We start from the raw sequence: 21,308 nt of genomic DNA, 5'->3' as shown, positions 1-21,308 counted from the left end.
ATTTTTCAAATGTTTGTGTCTAAAAATTAGTTTGTGAAACAAAGTGAATTGTTATTTTCCAGAAATTTCCAGCATTTTTCAAATGTTCATGTCTCAAATTAGTTCATGACCCAAACAGAATTTTTATTTTCCGCATTTTTTTTTGTTCGTATCTCAAAGTTAGTTCGTAGGTCAAGGGTGAAATTTTACCTATAATTTTGGTCGGGGATCGAGTTGTACGTGGGTCAATGCGTTCGTGAGTCAAGGGTCTACTGTATTCAGATTTCCTATTCAACCAGAGTAATTTGTGAGCAAGATTGTCCCTCTAAGGAAAACACTTATCATTTGCCAATGATGTTATTTTCCAGATAATGACTGACATTATATTATATCTAATTCTGAGAAAACAAATAAAATGACAAATTTTTTAATCAGTTTGCATTTTTTATAGCTAACAAACCTAAGGTCTTAACAATAGGATAATCTTGTAGTGCCAGCTGGAAACCAGTTAAAAACAATCAAAGATTGTAAAGCAAGGAATCTGTGGCATCTGGCAACTCATGCCTATACAAGGTGGAGGTTGGTCAATGACCAGGCTTGGAACCTTGTGATGCACCAGCCTTTCTTCCAAGATATGAGAGGAGTGGCTAGAGGTGGGCAATTAACATAATGGTAAGACCTCAGGTTTGTTAGCTATGAAAAATACAAATTAACATGATAAATTTTCTAAGACAATTTGTATTTTTCATAGCTACAAACCTGGGGTCTTAACAATAGGATAATTTCTAGTGCCTAGCTGGATTTGGTTAAAAAAAAAAAAGATGAAAGCAAGGAATCTTGTGATATCTGGCAACGATGCGTAGATCAGGTGAAGAGTGGTTGAGGACTACCCACCAACACCACCATGTCAGTCTTTCCCAACTCAGGATGTCTTAACACACAGAGGGGCGGCTAAAGGCGGGCAGTATAATGTTAAGACCTCAGGTTTGTAGCTATGAAAAATACAAATTGTCTTAGAAAATTTGTCATTTGTTCATACGCAAACAAAACTTCGGTTTTAACAATAGGATAGACTCGTACTTGGAGGGAGGTACAAGACATCCTAAACCAGCTGGGGGCCTACCCACCAGTCCAGCTTCCAGAAAAAATGACTTCTAGAGAGAGACTAAAGCCCGATGAGAAGCTAGATAAATTGATATCTAACCACTCAGACCCTGAGTGAAGTACAAGGCTATATGGGAGAACCATTGTATAGGGAACCAAAGAGAAAGTTTGACTGTCCAATAGCAAACCAATACACCAGGGTTTGTACTACTCCCAACTCCTCCTTGCAAAGGAGTGGAGCATATGCTACCGAAATCACAATTTGTCGAAAATTGTATTTTTCCTAACTATACAAACCTGAGGTCTTTTAACAATAGGAATGTACTTACAGCGTAGCTGGAATTCTGCCGTTGAATCTTGAACAATGTGGTTAGGCAGTAACTACCGTGGGGCAGGCTAGCCTGCCCGGATGTAAACACTCCACTTTGCCTTTCAGCCCAGGTTCAGATTGAGGGGTGGCATGAGGTGGGCATATTTGTTAAAGGACCTCAGGTTTGTATAGTTAGGAAAAATACAATTTTCGACAAATTGTGATTTGTTCCGATACGTAATACAAACCTTTCGGTCCTTTAACAATAGGAAGATTCATTGATTGGTGGGAGGAATCTGAGTGAGCCTCTAGAACTGACTAGAGTTCTGCGCACCTAGGCTACTCCTCCTGGTCGTAAGAGCGAGGAGGAGTGCCCTGCTGCCTCTGACAACTCGATCGGAGTATAGGAGCTGCGTGATCAAGAGTCAGACTTCTGGGCCTTTTCGAAATGAGTGAGGGACTGTGACTCATCCGAAAAAGGGCTTTGAAGAATATTGGCGTTGGAGACATTAATGCATAGTTCTGGGAAGGGTTTGCATTATTGTCAGTCTCCTTCCTCCCCTTGCTAGAGGAAGGAGGGGGATTGCTTCTATGATTCTGATAAGAAACATAAAAAAGATGCTTATGTATAGGCTTACCGCATCAATCGCCTGACCAGCAAGTGTGAGTACGAGTCCTATCGTCAACCCGAAGGACGAGGAATGGAGGGTTGAGGCATGGAAGGGGGAGAGCCAGTCACTCTCACATCCTTCTTACCTCTACAACTGCATACCATGGACGAGATGCAACTTGTCCTCTCAAGGAGCTGGGCAAGCAAATACATCTTGCAAGCATCCACCAATGGTCCAGGGAAATGAAGTTCCAAGGACCTGTGGGCAGTTCCGAAGGGAAAGAAGGATATGGTCACAATGACCTATCCATCTTCCTGTCTGACATGTTCTTCGGAGTGATGTTCAGTACCCATACTGGTCTATCCGTCTGCAGCGATGTGTCTCCCGGTCTCATATCCCACTGCAGCGAAGTGTCTCGCGGTCTCGTATCCCACTGCAGCGAAGTCTCTCGCGGTCTCGTATCCCACTGCGGCGAAGTCACTTCGTCTCCGCAGTGGATAGACACCGACAATCCATGGTGGGTGTCAATAGTTTGGGTACCGTAACGCGCCAGTAAGATGAAGTAATAACTGATCTGGGACAACCGATACAAAGTACACAGCGTAGCTTGTGACAGTCTTGGACGCTTTGACAGCTGCCGACTGACTGCGTTCGGTTGTGTGAGGCGAGCTGTCCCTCCATCTGAGGCGTAGTCACGACCCTCGCCTTTTGAAGGGTTATGCCGAGAGACCATACAAATCGTCTATCTGTTGCCACCGATGCCAGAAGGTGAGATGATGATTCTCTCAAGGCATGTGTCCAACAGACAAAAGTCAATTGCCTTCTAGAGACAGAGGTCCCTGATGGCAAGACAGAAGTTCTCATAGTAGTTGAATCTCAACTAAGGAGAAACACTACTATGTGCCGTTGAAGACATAGGTGATAAGGTGAATGCAGACCTACATCTTCACAGCTGAATCGAGAGAAGTTAACTCTCAAGATTCTGAACGTAGAAAAGTCCCGCCGATGACACCAACCAGCGAAGACGGCTTAATCCCTGTTATTTACAGAGGACTGAAAACGTTAAACCACTACTTCATTGTTGTTCGGTGAGAAGTCGGAGTTGCAATGAAAGCGGAGTGCTTTTCAGTAATGAAAACACAGGGATTGTACTGCCTGAAGAGCTGCTTCTCATGGGCTTAATCATCATCATCTTCCCAGCTTTATCCAGGGAGGACATCTATATACGTAGTACTTGGAAGTAGAGCTGGCAGGGCGGGGAACAGGCGATGTCTTCCGTTATACATCTACAATTCGGGGTGAACAATGAACAATTGCACACCTACGAATAGAAGATATATTTAGAAGACAAACTCAGATGTCTGAAGAAATCATTCCGCATTATCGCAGCGGCAGATGCGATGTGGCGGGAGACTAGGCTACTTGCTCCTGTTACCGTGCGGTAAACAGGAAGATGATAGAGAGTCTAGTGAGATATCTCTTGACTGAAAATTCTCGCAATGTCCAAGGCGACGCAGTAGAGATGGTCATTCACATATGCGAGAATTCCAGCCAACCACAGATCTAAGTCTGTGATTGCCGGGCAGAGATTCGGTTCAGTAGGCAATCATCGCAGAGGAGAGAGACATAATCCGACCGTGCTATCTCGAAGAGCCAGCTGGTACTGGGCTGCGGCAGGCAGCCCATACACCGCTAGCTCTCGCTCACTCATCATCCTGAGTTGCCAGGTTATCCATTCCAAGAAGGAATGTGTTCGGCTAGAACTATCTAGTGCAAAAAAATACGATCGAGCATTTGCATTTAATCGAAACGGATTTTGGTGAATGCAAACGCTGAGGTGTTGTTGCTGTAAGAATACCATAAGTATCTCAAAATCGAAACTGGTAACTCCTGGGAGGTTTGCAGGGCAGTCCCGAGTTGCAGTTCAATTAAGAAGATACTATTCGTCTCGGTCACAACCCGTAGAGTTAACTACGGTATGTGCCTTCACCTCAGACAATTCAACTGATAACAGAAGCATGTCGCGAGGGCAATATACGTAGTATATTTGTAGGTTCCTGTACATAGACCTCCATCCTAAATTCTCTTCCATTCGAGGAACAAGAATAAGGACTGGAAGCCAACACCCTTCATTCTCTAATGAAGAGAGCGAAGGAGAAGTTTTACCGAAGGAAGACTTCTATGGTGAACAGGATACCGAAGACGATAGTTCAAGCTGAACTGGATGTTCACACCCGTTCTTCTCTATCCCGGGGTTGGCCGCCTACTGAGGCGATGGACCATCAGGTCCAATCAGGCTGAGTCACTCCCGAGATATTCTTCCTTCAGCAGCAAAACTTCTCTCGAACGCTAGAAATTCCAGGAATTCGAGCATTTGGCGAGATTCCTGATTATCATAGTAACAATTATCTGGGATTCTCGTCTTGCCCACTCCCGTGGTTTCTCCCAAGTGTTTGCAGATTGTAGAAGACCAGAACACTTGGAGAGTGCTAGAAACTCCGAAGAATTCTAAGAACTCGGCGAAACCCCCCACCGAATTCGTCAGACGATCATCGGGTGGTGGTCCTCCCAATTTCTGTAGAAATCGAGGATAGGGCAAGATCCTTCCTCAATGACAGGGACTTTCGTCCGGTAGGACCCGAAGTGACTCCTCTCCTCGCAGTCGAGCTGACCGCCAACTGCCAGACAAGTAGTTAACTATTGAACCCCCTTGTTCGAAGCTTACGAGTTCAGCTGCCGCTAAGTACCTTCCTCTTGTTAAAGGACTGTGGGTTTGTATACATATCAGAACAAAAGCGGGTTTGTATATTAACTGAAAAACCAAGGACAAACCTTCGTTTAGTATTAATATCAAACACGGTATATGCATAATTATTTCAATATTGGGATATATGACAGCGCAAAAAAAAATTTCATATATAATTGTATACAAATCGCGCGGTGAGCAAAACGGTTAAAGCTAACGAGTTAATTCTTTTTCATTGTATTGTACACTAAATTGCAATCATTTTCGTATACTATAACAAATTGTAAAACAATCAAGGCAACACAGAGAAAATATTATCACAAAATGATGAATGAATTCAAAAGCTGTTTTCAAAAATTCACCATAAATCGAAATATTGTGCTAGACTTCCCGTTTGTTGCAAAATGAAGGTAATTGATTGAATATTACTAGACTGTAAGTGTTGTAGCTTACAATTGCAGTTTTCGACCATTTCGGTCGAGTTAAAGTTGACCGAAGGACAAATTTTTTCTATTTATTGTTATTTATATGAAAATATTTCAAAACTGATAAAAGTTACAACCATAGGTTGTTTTTAGTTGTATTCTACATGAAATTGTGCACATTTTCATATTTATAACTTTATGTAACGGCTAATTTAAGATGTTGCAAACATTACGACAATTGTATGAAAAAATGTAGTATGATTTTTTCGGAAGAGTTACCACGCGGACGTAAGGAAAAAGTTTATTTCCTAAATTCACCATAAATCGAAATATTGTGCTAGAGACTTCCAATTAGTTGCAAAATAAAGTTAAATGATTGAATATTACTAATATGTAATATTTTTAGCTTACAATTGCGTTTTTCAACCATTTTGGTCGAGTCAAAGTTGACCGAAGGTTGAAATTTTGGCACTTATCGTTACTTATATGAAAATATTTCAAAACTGATAAAAGCTACAACCATGGGTTGTTTTTAGTTGTATTCTCCATGAAATTGCGCACATTTCCATATATTAAACTTTATGTAACAGCTTGCGCGCCTGGGTAACGATTGTAAACAAAACAACGCCTTGATCCATGAGCTCCCAGCATCCCTCAAGGCACGTGATTCAAAAGTTTTCGCCTAGTAGGCCTATAACTATTTTTCCGCAAATTTTTAAAAAAACTTTTTATATCGACGTACCATACGTCCAATCGGCACCCAACAGACAATTTATATCGACCTTTAATACGTCCAATCGGCATTAAAGGGTTAATTGAAAAACAAGGACAAACCTTTGTTTAGTATTAATATCAAACACCATATATGCATAATTATTTAAAACACAAAAAATAAACCAAAAGGATCCCACTGGGAAAAAAGATCAACGACCTATCAGCCGGAGCTCACAAACACACGTCTTCATCGGAAGACGGCCGAAAACAAAGTGGAGTGTTTACATCCGGGCAGGCTAGCCTGCCCCACAGTAGTTACTGCCTAACCACCTTGTTCAAGATTCAACGGCTGTAATTCCAGCTACGCCATAAGTACATTCCCTATGTTAAAGGACCGAGGGTTTGTATTACGTGTCGGAACAACTAAGCTGTAATGCTTCAAATTTCTTATTCATACTAGTTTCCATTGCCAAAAATTTCAAGTCAAAATCAGAAACAACTTCTTTTGTTACTGGTTTTACAGGTGGCAAAACATCAATTAATTCAGAACTGGAATCACATGATACCAAAACCCAAGAACCAGAACCATCAGCACACAAGTCAAGGATATCATTAGATAAGAGGTGGCTTCGATGACAGCAAGGAACTCACCGCTGACAGTACTGACTGCTTCCAAAGTCTCACTTTCCTCACAGTACAAACACAAATAAAAAATGAGTGAAGTGGCATCTCTGTCAGAGGGAAGCAAAGCAGAGGGGCTCCCAAGTTCTGAGGGAACGCCGCTGATGCCAGACTTCCAGACAAGAAGCATGGCTGACAACTGAAGAGCCTGTAAGGAAACATAACATGCTTTCTCCCTTAGGAAAGACGATTTCTATCCTGAGAGAGGGAAAAAGAATCTTATTTATGTGAGGATGGAGGGAAAGACGGGAGTGAGCCGTACACCCCACATCCCACTCCCACCAAAATGGCGGAATGAGACGAGACAACACTCATATGATTGGCCCTGCAAGCAGATGCGAAGATCGCAATCGTACACCATTAAAATTTGAGTTGAAGAAGAGTGGGAATGTACTCCAATGCCAGACAGCCGAATCCTAGCATAAAAACTTTGCAACACGAACCCCTACGTCTCGAACAACCCGAAACAAATTCTGAAAGACTAAAATATTACGAAGTTCCCAGAAAATGTGTACAAAGATAAAAAGAAAGATACATAACACATTAATGCCAATACAAATGTTTTCAAATTATCTTCAATACAACAAAAGTAAAATACTAAAGAACAAAAAGTAGCTGGGCCCTCTCCCTGATGGAGCAATGTGGCAATATCCCCCAGGGAGACGGACCAGTAACTCATAACATGAGCAATGACGAGCAGAAGAAAAGGCACATCTACTACAATTTGCATCTGTCCCAAGGCAGGTCAACACAGAAAACAAGGAAGGCCATCTTAAAATGTTGACGTCCCCAGAGCTTTTGGGCTGAATCAATATAAAACAACGTACAGGCTTCAATCAAAAAACCGGCTTGAGGAAAGGAAAACAGTGACACACTACTCTCCAAAGCGGTTGAAGAAAGACTGGTGCGTCACAAGGTTCCAAGCCTGGTCAGTGACCAACCTCCACCTTGTATATAGGCATGAGTTGCCAGATGCCACAGATTCCTTGCCTTACAATCATTGTTTTTAACCGGTTTCCAGCTGGCGCTAAAGGATTATCCTATTGTTAAGACGGAAGGTTTGTTCGGCGTATGAACTAGTTTTATGTGTCAAAGACAAGATTAAATTGTATAAAAGTCATATGAATACATACTTGGTAGATGTTGCCAAACACATTGCATTGGCCTCTATTATACCAGGGGTACTGCATGCTTGATCAAACCATTCTCGAAACTGTGCAATTGGTTCTTTGGCCACAAGGTCATCTTCTGTAAATGCCTCATTTTTTCCTTTGTATGGTTTACGCATCCCTGTAAAATAATAATAATAATAATAATAATAATAATAATAATAATAATAATAATAAGCCACAGTAGTGTTAAAAATATATTTCTGGGCTCGACCTGTGTCGGCCGGTGAAATGTCCCTATAGCACTCATTTCTAGATATAAATAAATGCTAAATATACCAGAGAAAAAAGCCATATGGAATGCAGAGTTACTACCTCCAGCTCGCTCACCCTCACCGACAACGAATTACACGAAGACGAACTGAGAGACGATGCCACAGAAGACGACAGGGAGGATGAGGTATCAAACAACGACACACGAAGAAACACCGACGAAGTAACAGAGAGGACGGAATGGGTAGAAAAGATTAGACAATGGATGGAGCCAGATACAGAGAGAACAAAGATCCCCTCCATGAAAGCCTACAACACCAAGAAATTAAGGGAGAAAACAAGTGAGGTCAATGAGATAATGGGCATAATACACACCACCAGTATCACAGAAACAAATAACTTGGTATATGCAGGAGCAAGATTAGTAGCAGAACTGATGGGGATTCGAAACACCAACACCACCAGCACAACCAACCCAACAGAAACCAAAACAGCAACCTCCTTGGAAAAAGGCGCCTGGAAAAGCAAATCATGGTGATGAGATCTGACTTGAGTAAACTGAAAGAGATGGCAGAAAAAAAGGCTAAGAAGCAAGAAAAACATGGGGAGGAAACTCAACGAGAAATACAAAGTACAAGAGAGGGGACTAAACAACACAATAGAAGATGTAAAACAGAGGCTTAAGGCCAAAGCACATAAGATCCAACGGTACATGAACAGGAATAAGGGATACCAACAGAACAAACTATTCGGAACCAACCAGAAAAGACTATACAGCCAACTAAGATGGGAAGACAACCCCACCCAGAAATTCCTGAAGCCGAACCAAGTAAGAGACTCTGGGACACATATGGAGTAATCCGGTATCACACAACAAACATGCAAACATGGCTCCAGGAAGTCAAGTAAGAAGAAACAGGGAGAATAAAACAAAGATTCACAGAGATCACGACAGACACAGTCAGACCCAACAAACTAAAGAAAATGCCAAACTGGAAAGCCCCAGGTCCCGATGAAGTCCATGGATACTGGCTCAAAAACTTCAAGGCCCTACACCCACGAATAGCAGAACAACTCCAGCATTGTATCTCAAATCACCATGCACCCAAATGGATGACCACAGGAAGAACATCCTTAGTACAAAAAGACAAGAGTAAGGGAAATATAGCCATAACTACAGGCCTATCACCTGCCTACCAATAATGTGGAAGTTACTAACAGGTATCTCAGTGAAAGGCTATACAATTACCTAGAGGAGACAAACCCATCCCCCACCAACAGAAAGGCTGCAGAAGGAAGTGTAGGGGCACAAAAGACCAGCTCCTGATAGACAAAATGGTAATGAAGAACAGTAGAAGAAAGAAAAACCAACCTAAGCATGGCATGGATAGACTATAAGAAAGCCTTCGACATGATACCACACACATGGCTAATAGAATGCCTGAAAATACAGGGGGTCCTCGAGTTACGACGTTGAATCCGTTTCTTACGATGCATCGTAACACGAATTTCAGCGTAAGTCGGAACATTGAAAAATACCACATGATTTAATGTAAATACCTATCAATACAACGAGAGAACAATTCCTTACCTTTATTAGCTTGATTCGGCTTGCCACACTGGAGAGGAAGCTGGCGGTGCTTGGAGAGACTGGGGGAGGTTAGTTGAAGAGAAAAAGAACCTCCGAAGTTGCTGGAGATGCTGAGGCAGATGATTCTTGAGGTGAGGCAGAACTTACTAGTACTACTGGAGATGCTGAGGCAGGTGATTCTTGAGGTGAGGCAGACCCACATACTACTGGAGATGTTGGGGGCAGGTGAGTCTTTAGGTGAGGCAGAACCTACAGAAGGTGCTGGAGATACTGGGGGCAGGTGAGTCTGGGTTAGCAGAACATTCAGAAGGTGCTGGATTAGCAGAGGCAGCTGAGGTAGAGGGGGTACAGGATCTTCTGCAGGCCTCTCTACCTTCTAAAATACTGCTCCAGGTTAGTCTGAACAGAGCGACCTCTTTTCATCCAAGATCTCCTTGTCAACACTGCATCAAATCCATGACGCCTCTGGAAACCCTAGTGAAACCCGTCCAAGTTGGGATCCTGAGCCTCAAAAAGTTGACAACGCTTGCTGCAACTCTGCAAAACCTCTTATCAAGTCCTGCCTTGTGAAAGCCTTAGGCTCTGGGGTGGGTGCTTCTTTCTTCTTCCTCTATTATCTGCTTCTCCAGTTGTATCAGGTCCTCAGCAGATAACTCCTCGCCATGAGACTCCAGCAGCTCTGTAACATCATCAACCTCCATCTCCAAATTGATTTCCTTACTCAGGGCAACAACGTTCTTGACAACTAGCTGAACTGTGTCCTCAAACCCATGGAAATCATTCACAAATTGAGGACAAATTTTCTTCCAGACACCATTCATGTTTGTTTGCTTAACCTCCTCCCAGGAATTAGCAATGTTCTTTACAGCATCAAGGATGTTGTAGGATTTCCAAAAGTCCTTCAGAGTCAAGTCCTTCTTGGTTTCAGTTGCCTGAGCGAGACTTCTTAGGGGGGAGGAGGCCACCTTCTTCTTCCTTGGCTGTGGGGCCTTGGAAGTCGAAGGGGAAGAGGCGGCTGCAGACGATGACGAAGAAGATGACGACAAAGAAGACGACGACACCTTCCTCTTCTTCTTCGTCTGCTTCCTCAGGACCACTGTTAGGTCCTCCATCCAGGATGGAGCTGGGGCAGTTGCCGAAGCAACACACCCCAGCTGCACCGGTCCGGAGGCACTTGCGGTGGGAGCAGCAACACCATGGGCAGAAGCGGAGACGGCAGGATCTGGAAAAGGAGCGGCAACGACTGGTACTGGTGGTCGGTCGAGCGGCGAGCTTTGGGTTTTTGGGCACTGGAAGTCAGGGGCTGAGGCGAGGACAGCAAAGCCAGGCGGTGGGGCCCGCATGGCACGAACGGCACCGGGGTCTGGACAGCAGCTGATGGGGTCACCATCGCTACGTGCTGCGTGTAGACCAAGTGGGGAGGAGCGGCTTACCCAGGCATCGATACCGTTGTTGTTGTTGACATCACCGGGCCATGCGTCACTGGTGCAGCCAGGTGGTACAGCAGACCCTGAATGCTTGGCATGCCTGAAAGCCCCAATGAGTGCCAGACCTGCCCAAGGTCTCCACCCACTGCGGCAGTCACACCTGAGGAGGCAAATGTCGGGTTAGTAGGGGGGGGGGGGGGGGTGGGGGGGGGGGGTCCCGTTTGCCCGGGGGGAGAAAGTTCCCACCCCGAGCGAACAGAAGACCCTGAATACAACTGCGCCCCCTCCTCTGCACTCAACAGGTCAAGTGAAGAGGCGAAACACGACACGTCCCCCGAAGGGGAAGGAGCCATATGAGGGAGCTGACTAGGAGGGAGGAAGGAAGAAGACATGTCCGTAACGAAAGGTGTCACTGGAGAGCTATCCGATGATACCTTGGCTGGTTTAAGCGCTTTCTTCTTCCCTTCGTAGCGCTCCCACTGCTCCTCCAACCAAGACACACACATTACAAGTATCTGACCAAGAGCAATCTCGCCCTCGGCACCGAGTACACAAATCACGAGGGTTCCACTACTCAATGGACCTGAAGGACCCACATTTACAGCCCTCCCACACCAGGACATAATCTCCAGTTGGCTGGGGGGGCAGGGGTGGGGGGGGGGGGGGGAGGTCTCTCAGTCTCGTGGCTCTCCATTACACCCAGAATTCCACGATCAATGAAAAAAGGTACTAATAAGTACTCACAGTCACACTCCAAGTACTACAGAAGATATCACATACACCAAAAGCTTTGTAAAGAAGATGAAAGCAAATGACAATGGTGGGCAGAGCGGCGAACAACACATCTGTCTCCGTCGGCAGCCAAAAGCAAAGTGGAAATGTTTACCTCCAGTTGGGGGGCGGAACGGGACGACCATCAGACTGCAGTTACTACCGAACCACCTTGTTCGAAAGCTTATGACCGTTCCAGCTGCGCTGTAAGTATATTCCATATGTAAAGGACCGATGGTTTGTATTTACTTGTCGGAACTAATGCACTTTTGTGATAAAACTATTATAACCCCAAATATACAACTTTTTTGTGGGTTTTTCTTGAGTTTTAACTAACAAAATAGGCTGTTTTCAGCATTTTTATAAGGGTTCCAACTATTGGTGGGTTCTAACTATTCACCGGGGGTGTGTGTGTCTGGTACGCATCCCATGCGAATACGGGGGGACTGCTGTAACGTGGTTCGGATCCCACAATAAGCTGTAGGCCTCGTTACTAGGTGACCAATTGGTTCCTAGCCACGTAATAATATCTAATCCTTCGGGCCAGCCCAAGGAGAGCTGTTAATCAGCTCAGTGGTCTGGTTAAACTAAGGTATACTTAACTTTAATGTCTGAGAAGGCTGACCCACCCACCTATAAGATGGTAGTTACTGCTTAACCACCTAGTTCAAGAAATTTAATGGCTGTATTCCATCCTACAATAAAAGTAATTCCTTATGTAAAGGACCAAGGGTTTGTATATTGTGTAGGAACAAACCGAAGGCCTTCAGGCTGGTACCACCACCTACAGGTGGGGGACGCCCACGAGAGAACCCTCTGCTTCCTCTGAAGAGGAAGATAGATCCCGAGAAGACTCGTATCGAGACTTCTTGGAAGGAGGAGAGGCATCCTTCCACTTCTTAGGCTGGGAGGCCTTAGAAGGCAGAAGGGGTGAGGCAGGAGCTGACAAAGACAACGATAACAACCTTTTACGGGACATATTCTTTGACTTCTTCTTCACTACCTCTTCACCTTCTTCCCAGGATGTTCACAAAGTCCTTCTCCATGGATAGTGGGCTGTATGCAGAAACAGTAAGGCACTTGGGCCATAAGAACCAGAGTGGTCACAGGGATAGGTATCAGCTCCAGAGCTCCTTTTCGAGACCCTCCATATATCAGTGCCTCGGCATGAGCAATCGGTCCCTCCGGAACATCGTACACAGTGTTAATGGTCGGGGGCGTCATGAACCCTGGAGGGCCAGCCCGCCACAGTCCGAGGTGTCAGGAGGGTCCTGGATCACAGTGGTGCCTGTCTCCACCAAGGGTACACACAAAGGACCATGAAATGGGTATACTCATCACAAATTAACTCTGGGTTGCAATCCTGCCCGCTGCAAGATGTGAAGAGAGCAAGAGGATCGTCATCCACAGATGATATCCAGTTATTGCACTTCTTGCCACCTACTGGCAGAAACACACGCTTGGGGAGGGAGGCTTTAGCCTAATAGGGTAAACAACCGCAGATGATCCATCGTCATCATGTGGCCAGGCCTTATTCACTCGATATTTAATTGGTGAAACAAGAATACAATTACAACTCCAAGCATACCATTCAAAAGATTGAAGTTTCGTCAACATAATGCGATATATGAAAGCCCCATACGAACTAAAATAAGCACGTGAGCTCTTCGTAAAATGTTTTCAAGGCAGTTTTGAAATCCAATATGGCGGCAATCGCGTGACTGGCCGTTCTAACCACAGAATATTCACCATCTTTCCCAGCATTCCCAGCACTCATTTGAACAATGTTAGCGTATATATGTAACGTTTATTGATCTTACTCAAGACTGCAATTGTAATCAGCACAATAAAACAACATTTTGTTGCCTATACTATTAGTGAATGTATGAAACTTTTTATTCCCGGGGTCATGGTTTGAACTGAATTCATTTTTACCTTGTAATCGGTGGTTTTATCCTTACTGCCATCACATCTGAAACTCCACAGTGCTTATTTGATTGTAATTATACACATTTTGGTCTTAATTCACTCCAAATTGCGCTTAAACCACGTTGCTGTTCCTGGATCCTAAGCACTCACTCCACGAGCACAGTTACGAGCAGCAGACGACTACACTGCTTATGAGGTGCAAAACTTTATTCCCTTAATTGATTACTTTACTCATTATTTAATTTAACTTTACTTTGTTACTTGAAAATGTTTATTTAATTCATGTCTATTAGCCCTTTTTGCAACCAAATTAACCCCCAAAAATTACACATATTTCTGATGTATTTTTGAGCAGACAACATGACAAAAAATGACTCATTGTTGCCTATCTAGTGGAGCTTCACACATACGCTGATGCATTTACAAACTGTTTCCATGAATTCCAGTTGTCATAGTAATGCAGCAATGATAAAATTGCTGTAATATGTATATATATATATATATACTGAAAATAGATACGCTAATTTCACTTACTTCCCTGGTTTTGTGTGAGTCTTATACCCAGTTTGGAGGGTAAACACATACCAATTGACAACACTGATAAACAATTGAAGAGCGCAAGAATGCCGTAGTTCCCTTGGATAAGTAGTGGTTGGATGTCATATTTACGATTGTTGAGATGAAAGTGCCCCAGCGTCTATGGGTACAAGTGGTGTGCGGATTTAGCACAGGAAATGGGAAGTTTGTTGACGCAAGTGACTCCGCAAACATCGAGATGGCGTCAATCTTCTAAACTTTTTTAACCATAAGCAAAAATTTCGAAAGCGTTTTGGGGTAGTGTGCACTGCATTGGCCACACTTTTCATTACCCTCTGTTTAAATCTTAAAATATGGCCTTAATTTCTAGCTTTGGAGAAAATACTTACTTCGAAAGGAGAGTAGAGGTCTTGAGCTACTGTTATCACCACCAACATCTCATGACTGATGACCATCTCCTGTGTCAGGACGTGTTAAAGTACTTTTTCGGAGGGTGGCCCAAAACGGGGAGTTGGCCCGTCAATGCGGTGTTTTACCCTAGAAGCTGACTCAATAAACTCATGGGTTTGCATGTTGCAATTCACATACTTAACAGCAAACACATGCAAGGTACTGGGTAGAAACACAAAAAGGAACATTCTCACCATAGGTAATAGGCTACACAGGCAGATATAGCTATGTCTACAGGTAAACCTAGGTAATTCTAAGCCCTCATTCCGCGGTAAAGTAGACTATGGCAGTTGACGTTTTCCTACGTTATTTTACTTACTGAACAAGAATTTAAAGTAATATTCATTCGGACGACTGTAATTAACCCCCATGGACCAGTACCCTGCAAGGAACGTAACCGCAGATACGACACCCACTAGGGATTGGGGCGTTCAATGTATTTCGCCGTGTTTAGTACTGGCCCCTGGGGGGTTAATTACAGTCGTCCGAATAAATATTACTTTAAATTCTTATTCAGTAAGTAAAATATCATAGGAAAACATCAACTGCCATAATCTACTTTACCGCGGAATGAGGGCTTAGAATGACCAAACCTAGCAACAGAAGGGCAGAGAGTGATGCTACACACGTCTGAACTCAACGGCAGCAGAAAGCAAAGTGACAGTGACACCTAGGCTAATGAGTAGCCTAACCTATATACCTGGGTAGGAGGAAACCTCTCACCCGTACCGTAGATAAAGTTCAAAGGTAAATTACAGGTTAAGCTAATTAACCTACGGCCTTGCGAAAAAATAATACTTTAGCCTAGGTAGCTAAATTCTTGTCCATGCAGTAGCTAAAACTGTATACAAAAACGTCAACTGCCATACCTATGGGGGAAACACCACCGACTACCAACCCTTATCACGCTAGATGGGTCTTATTCACTCTATATTTAATTGGTGAAACAAGAATACAATTACAACTCCAAGCATACCATTCAAAAGATTGAAGTTTCGTCAACATAATGTGATATATGAAAGCCCATACGAACTAAATAGCATGTGACGCTCTTCGTAAAATATGTTTTCAAGGTAGTTTTGAAATCCAATATCCAATATGGCGGCTACCGTGTGGATGGCAGATTCTGATCAGTGACGGACACCATCTTTCCCAGCCTTCCCAGCACTCATTTGAACAATGTTAACGTATATATGTAACATTTATTGATCTTACTCAAGATTGCAGTTGTAATCAGCACAATAAAACAACATTTTGTTGCCTATTACTGAAAGTATGAAACTTTTTATTCCCGAGGTCATGGTTTGAACTGAATTCATTTTCACCTTGTAATCGGTGGTTTTTATCCTTACTGCCATCACAACTGAAACTCCACAGTGCTTATTTGATCGTTATTATACACATTTTGGTCTCAATTCACTCCACATTGCACTTTAAACAAGTTGCTGTTCCTGGTTCCTAAGCGCGTGCCACAAACACAGTGATGAACAGCAGACGACGAAACTGCAAAGTTTTATTCTCTAAATTGTTTACTTTACTCGTTATTTAGTTTAACTTTACTTTGTTATTTAAAAATGTTAATTTAATTCATGTATATTATTCCCTTTTTGCAACCAAATTACCCAGAAAAATTAGAGATATTTCTAAAGTACATACAATCCAATGTTTCTAACCTTGTCGTACATCTGGCTGCCAAAAACCATAGAGGAACGACTACGGATAAGTGGATTAGATATATTTTTTTTTTTTGCTTTTTTTTTGCCAGCACTTTTCATTGATTTAAGTCTATCTTAGTATTTTGATTATCTTTAAAAACTGTATGCCAGAAATAAATGTAACCTTTAATGTTTGCATGCTAAGAATGGCAAAATCATCGTTGCCACATACGCTGAAGTTCACAGAAAGAAGAGAAATGCTTTCTATGGAGACAAAATGGAGATAATAAAAAAGTATGAAGCTGGCTTGCGGTTGAGTGTAATCGCTAAGGATACGGCCGAAATCCGTCGCACGATAGGCACCATCCTTAAGCAGAAGGATCTATCAAAGCACTACACCTTCCAAGGGCGTGACTATTTTGTCCAACAAAAGGAGCCATGTGCATAATGAAATGGAAAGGCTGCTTCTTGTATGGATCAAGGACAGAGAAATTGATGGCGATACGATAACCAAGACAGCAATCTGCCAGATGGCCAGCGCTATTTTCGGCGATTTGATTGCCCAAGCCGAAGACGACGGCGGAGAGGGGACATCAACGGCAACCCACCCCAGAGTTCAAGGCTTCTCATGGGTGGTTCAAAAATTCCGTAAACGGACTGGCATCCATTCGGTGGTGAAGAAATTGAAATTACTAAAGTATAAAAAAAGTAAAAAGAAATGTAAAAATCAAAAAAAGACAAAATAAATTTTATTTTAAGTTTTTTGTAAAGTTAAGTGTTACAGTTTTGTTAATGTGTTTTGTAAAGTTTAGTTTGTTTTTCTGACATTTTTTTATGTGTTTCGTAAAGTTAAGTGTACGTACTATCTGCCGTTTGTCCTCCTCACTCGAAAGGTAAGCTTCCACATTTTACGTTACAGTAATAATATTTCTTGTACACTAATATACACTTTATTTACAGGTTTTGCATTTTTATTCTTTATTTAGGTATTGAATGGTCCAAATTGTTATAGTATTTCATTGTTTATAGGTCAATTTAGCTTTATTATGAAATTTAATGGGGTGGAGGGCTTGGAACGGATTAGCCATTTTACATGTAAAATGTGTTCCAAGATACGAAAAACTCATGATACGAAGGCCGCCTCGGAACGGATTAATTTCGTATCTTGAGGTACCACTGTACATATTTTTTTTTTTTTGCTTTTTTGTTTTTGCTAGCACTTTTCATTGATTTCAGTCTATATTAGTATTTTGAATTTCTTTAATAACTGTATGCCAGAAATAAATGTAACCTTTGATGTTTGCATGCTAAGAATGGCAAAATCATCGTTGCCACATTAGTGGAGGCTTCACACATACGCCGATTCATTATTATAAACTGTTTCCATGAATTCTAGTTGTCATAGGTACCATCCTACTTACAATCAAGTTTGGTTCTGACCCACTGGTTGTAAGTCAGAATGGATGTAAGTCGAACCTTAGAAAGTGGCCAACATACTGGGTAGTACTGTAATGTAATGTACAATCATTATTTCAATCTTTTTACCATAATGTAATTCTATTAATACATTTTAATCATTTATGTAATAGTATATATTACGTACAATCAGGCATTGAGTTACAATGGGGTTAGGTTCTTGCATGCATGTCAGAAGTCGATTCTTATGTAAATTGGTTTGCAATTCAGTCTACAGTACAGTTAATACCAAATGATGCTGCAGATAGGGCAGGGTAACTCAAACTGATGCTGCCTGAGTGATGAGAGTTCTCATGCCTGAGTGATGAGAGTTTCTCATGCCTAGGTGCAGTGCCAAGTAACTCATGAGATGGCGCGTGAATAATCTGAACATGTAAGTTGGTAAGTACAAGTGGTCGTATGTCGAGCAGGTTGTAAGTCGGATGGTAGTTAATGCAATAATGATAAAATTGCTTGTAATAGTTATGTATATATACTTCCAATACATAGCCTAATTTCATTTCAATTTTCAATTTCGTTTTGTGTGTAGTCTTATACCCAGTTTGGAGGGTCAACTCATACCGAATGGCAACAGAGAGAGAGAGAGAGAGAGAGAGAAAGGAAGGCGAAGGAACGAAGAAGGAAAGGGGTGGCGGTGGAGGGGGAGGGGAGAGGGTAGGTGGAGCTTTATACGCGTGTTCGTATCCATTTCTGCATAATGGAGTTTTTGTCTCTTGGTACAAGAACAAGTGTCGTTATTCTTTACAATTAGTGATTCACGATACCCTTATAAATTACAGCACTGGGTGTAATGCACTATAGCAAAATCTCGTTCTGATACGAGTGTTCGTTACAGATATAGGTATTGCCCAAAAACGTGCTTGCACTGTCGCTGAAACCCATAGTAGGTATGCTGCTTAGTTGTCAATCAAGTTTTTTGTAATCAAGTATTTTTTACAAGCTAGCTATTGAGTAAATTTGTATTTTTCTCAATCAAAACATATGCCCCTCAATGCTAACTTTCCTCTTTTAATGTCTTTCTGGTCATTGCAAATTCAGCCCCATAATTTCTTATGGTGCGAAAACAGAGGCCCAGGGACCAAAAACGATTGCATCACACTACGGCGATAATCCGCAGTAAAACATCATCATATATCCAAACGTAATAATAAATATATATTGCGCATTACGATTATACCAATTACTGAAGAGATGTAATCTGCATGAATAACTGGTAAACTGTTCTGCAAGAAAGTTGAGTAAAGCAATTATTTACAATATATAGGTACGAAAGTCAAGATGTCATGACGTCATAATACAGGACTTAAACGAACGTTCTAATTCCAAAAAATAATTACTTAAATTTGAGTCAGAATCGAGTTACTTTTTCAATAACGAATATTTTCAAATTAATCATCATAAATATGTAAAATATTGATGTTTTACTATTTATTTAAAAAATTACCGAAGTGCACTCTTCGTTGTCGTCTTCTACCAAAACAGTTTATTGACACAAGCGACTCCGCAAACATCGAGATGGCGTCAATCTTCTAAATATTTCGAGTTGTAAGTAAAAATGTTAAACGCGTTTTGATGAGATTTGCACTACGTTTGACACCCTTTTCACTACCCTCTGTTTAAATCTTAAAATTTGGCCAAAATTTCTAACTTTGGAGAAAATACTTACTTCGAAAGGAGAGTAGAGGTCTTTAGCTCCGTTTCTCACCAACAACAAGTCGCGACTGATGCCCATCTCCGATGTCAGGACGCGTTATATAATGTACTTTTTTTGGGATCGTTCACGCTGATCGTACATGGTCCACTCTGTACCCTGCGGTTTTTTACCCTATATCACATTATGTTGGCGAAACTTCAATCTTTTGAATGGTATGCTTGGAGTTGTAATTGTATTCTTGTTTCACCATTTAAATATCGAGTGAATAAGACCTGTCCACCGTGATAAGGGTTGGTAGTCGCTGGTGTTTCCCCCTAATACAGATCTACCAAAGGTAGTTTTCGGCAAAGTCCTACTACGTATCTCACCGAAGTCATTAGCTGGATAGCTTAGCTCACCAACAGCTTGAATCGATTAGCCTACTATAGTATACTAGGCTAGCTAACTTACCTCCAATGTCAATAGACATTTTCTTGGTGGTGTCGTCCTCTCTGAAGAGTGCCATAATAGGAAACCGTGACAGTAGGCTTTTTCGTCCCACGCGAATCATCAGACGTCTACTTGATTAATTGGCCATGGTCTGTGACCGTCACTTCAATGTAGTTACGTAGCATCTACGTAATCAGGAATCAGCATCAGGCATCAGCTGTAATGTGAGTTTTATGTAAAGGTATTAGTAGTAGTAGTAGGTGAGATATGCTTTTGAAACGGCTCCCTTGCTTCTTTTATTCCTCCTTTGTTGTGTTTGAGTTTCTCCTCTCTGAAATACCACATTTCTTTTATAGAATCTTTCCTATACTCCACTTCCTCCCTCAGTAGAACTACCAATAAGAGTATATTTGCTACTAATTCCTCTTTATTTTTTGATATGGTTGCTGCATAAAGCTATATCTATTTCTAATCTCATTGTATGCTGGACAGTAAAGTAAGAAATGTTCTAAATTTTCATTTTGTTCCTCACAGCATAAACATTTTGTATCTTCTCCTTTTATCCTGTTTCTATCATTTAATCCTAGTATACCTAGTCTGGCCCTACTGATCAGCACTGTTTTTTCAGCGTTGTCATACCAGATTTCTTCTCTTATGTTTTCTTTATATTTTCTGTAGATTCTTAACGCTGACGTTTCATTCATTTCTTTCTACCATGCTTTTCTGTCCCGATTGTTTATTATTTCTCTTAACTGTTTGTCTTTGACTGCTTCAATTTTACTTAAGTTTATGTTTAGTTCTTCATATACTCTTTTACTTGCATTATCCAGGTTTTTTTTCATACTGATTCATGGTTATCTCATATAGGAGCCTATTTCCACCACTCTTCAGTGTATATTTCAGGTAGAATAGTTTATTCTTGATATCTCTTGAGTGGCAGGAAGAGGCCCCTATTTCAGATCTTAACGCACAACTTGCTGTGTAACTTGGTGCTTTCAAAATTGCTCTATATACTTGATTGTCTATTTTCTGAAATTCATTTATAGTTTTCTTGTCAAGTTTCATGACTTCCATGGCATACATGAATGATGGCATCGCTAGTCCTTTCCAGTACAATTTTCCGGTTTTTACTCTGCTACAGTTTTTATTGATAACTGCATTAGCCATATTTGCCATCTGCTTTGCTTTAATTTGGGCCCTTTTTATCTGTTCTCTGAAGCAGTCTTTCATGTTCTTGATTGTCTCACTCCTAGGTATTTAATATTCTTAACTATTTTTATTCCTTCTATGTGCTCCATATTCTCCACATCATCGATACTGTACCAGTCGTTGTATATTAGTATAATACTCTTGTTCTTGTTTACGTTTAGGCCACATTTACTTGCGATTTCCATAACGGTTTTTATTGATTTTGTTATTTCTTCTAGTGTACATGTG

General features: G+C 41.7%; 1 protein-coding gene across 4 annotated transcripts in view; it reads right to left on the bottom strand.

Moving 5' to 3' along the window:
* LOC135211231 (pyridoxine-5'-phosphate oxidase-like) overlaps nucleotides 1–20,120 on the bottom strand; it is a 74,807-nt gene extending 54,687 nt beyond the window's left edge. For 3 of the 4 annotated variants that reach the window (XR_010313645.1, XM_064244490.1, XM_064244491.1), the window contains exons 1-2: nucleotides 19,893–20,120; nucleotides 7,704–7,860 (exon numbers count right to left, since the gene is read on the bottom strand). Coding sequence is in view for 3 of the 4 variants with exons in the window: in XM_064244490.1 (XP_064100560.1) it covers nucleotides 7,704–7,860; nucleotides 19,893–19,992 (257 nt within the window). In the remaining variant the exon portion in view is untranslated. The remainder of the gene's footprint in view (nucleotides 1–7,703; nucleotides 7,861–19,892) is intronic. The other variant, XM_064244492.1, reaches the window with a different exon arrangement.
* Nucleotides 20,121–21,308: the final 1,188 nt, after the last annotated feature.

The sequence above is a fragment of the Macrobrachium nipponense genome, chromosome 4 (assembly GCF_015104395.2).
Source record: "Macrobrachium nipponense isolate FS-2020 chromosome 4, ASM1510439v2, whole genome shotgun sequence".
NCBI lineage: Eukaryota > Metazoa > Arthropoda > Malacostraca > Decapoda > Palaemonidae > Macrobrachium > Macrobrachium nipponense.
The sequence above is the reverse complement of the archived record's forward strand: the minus strand, read 5'-3'. Positions and strand labels throughout refer to the sequence as shown.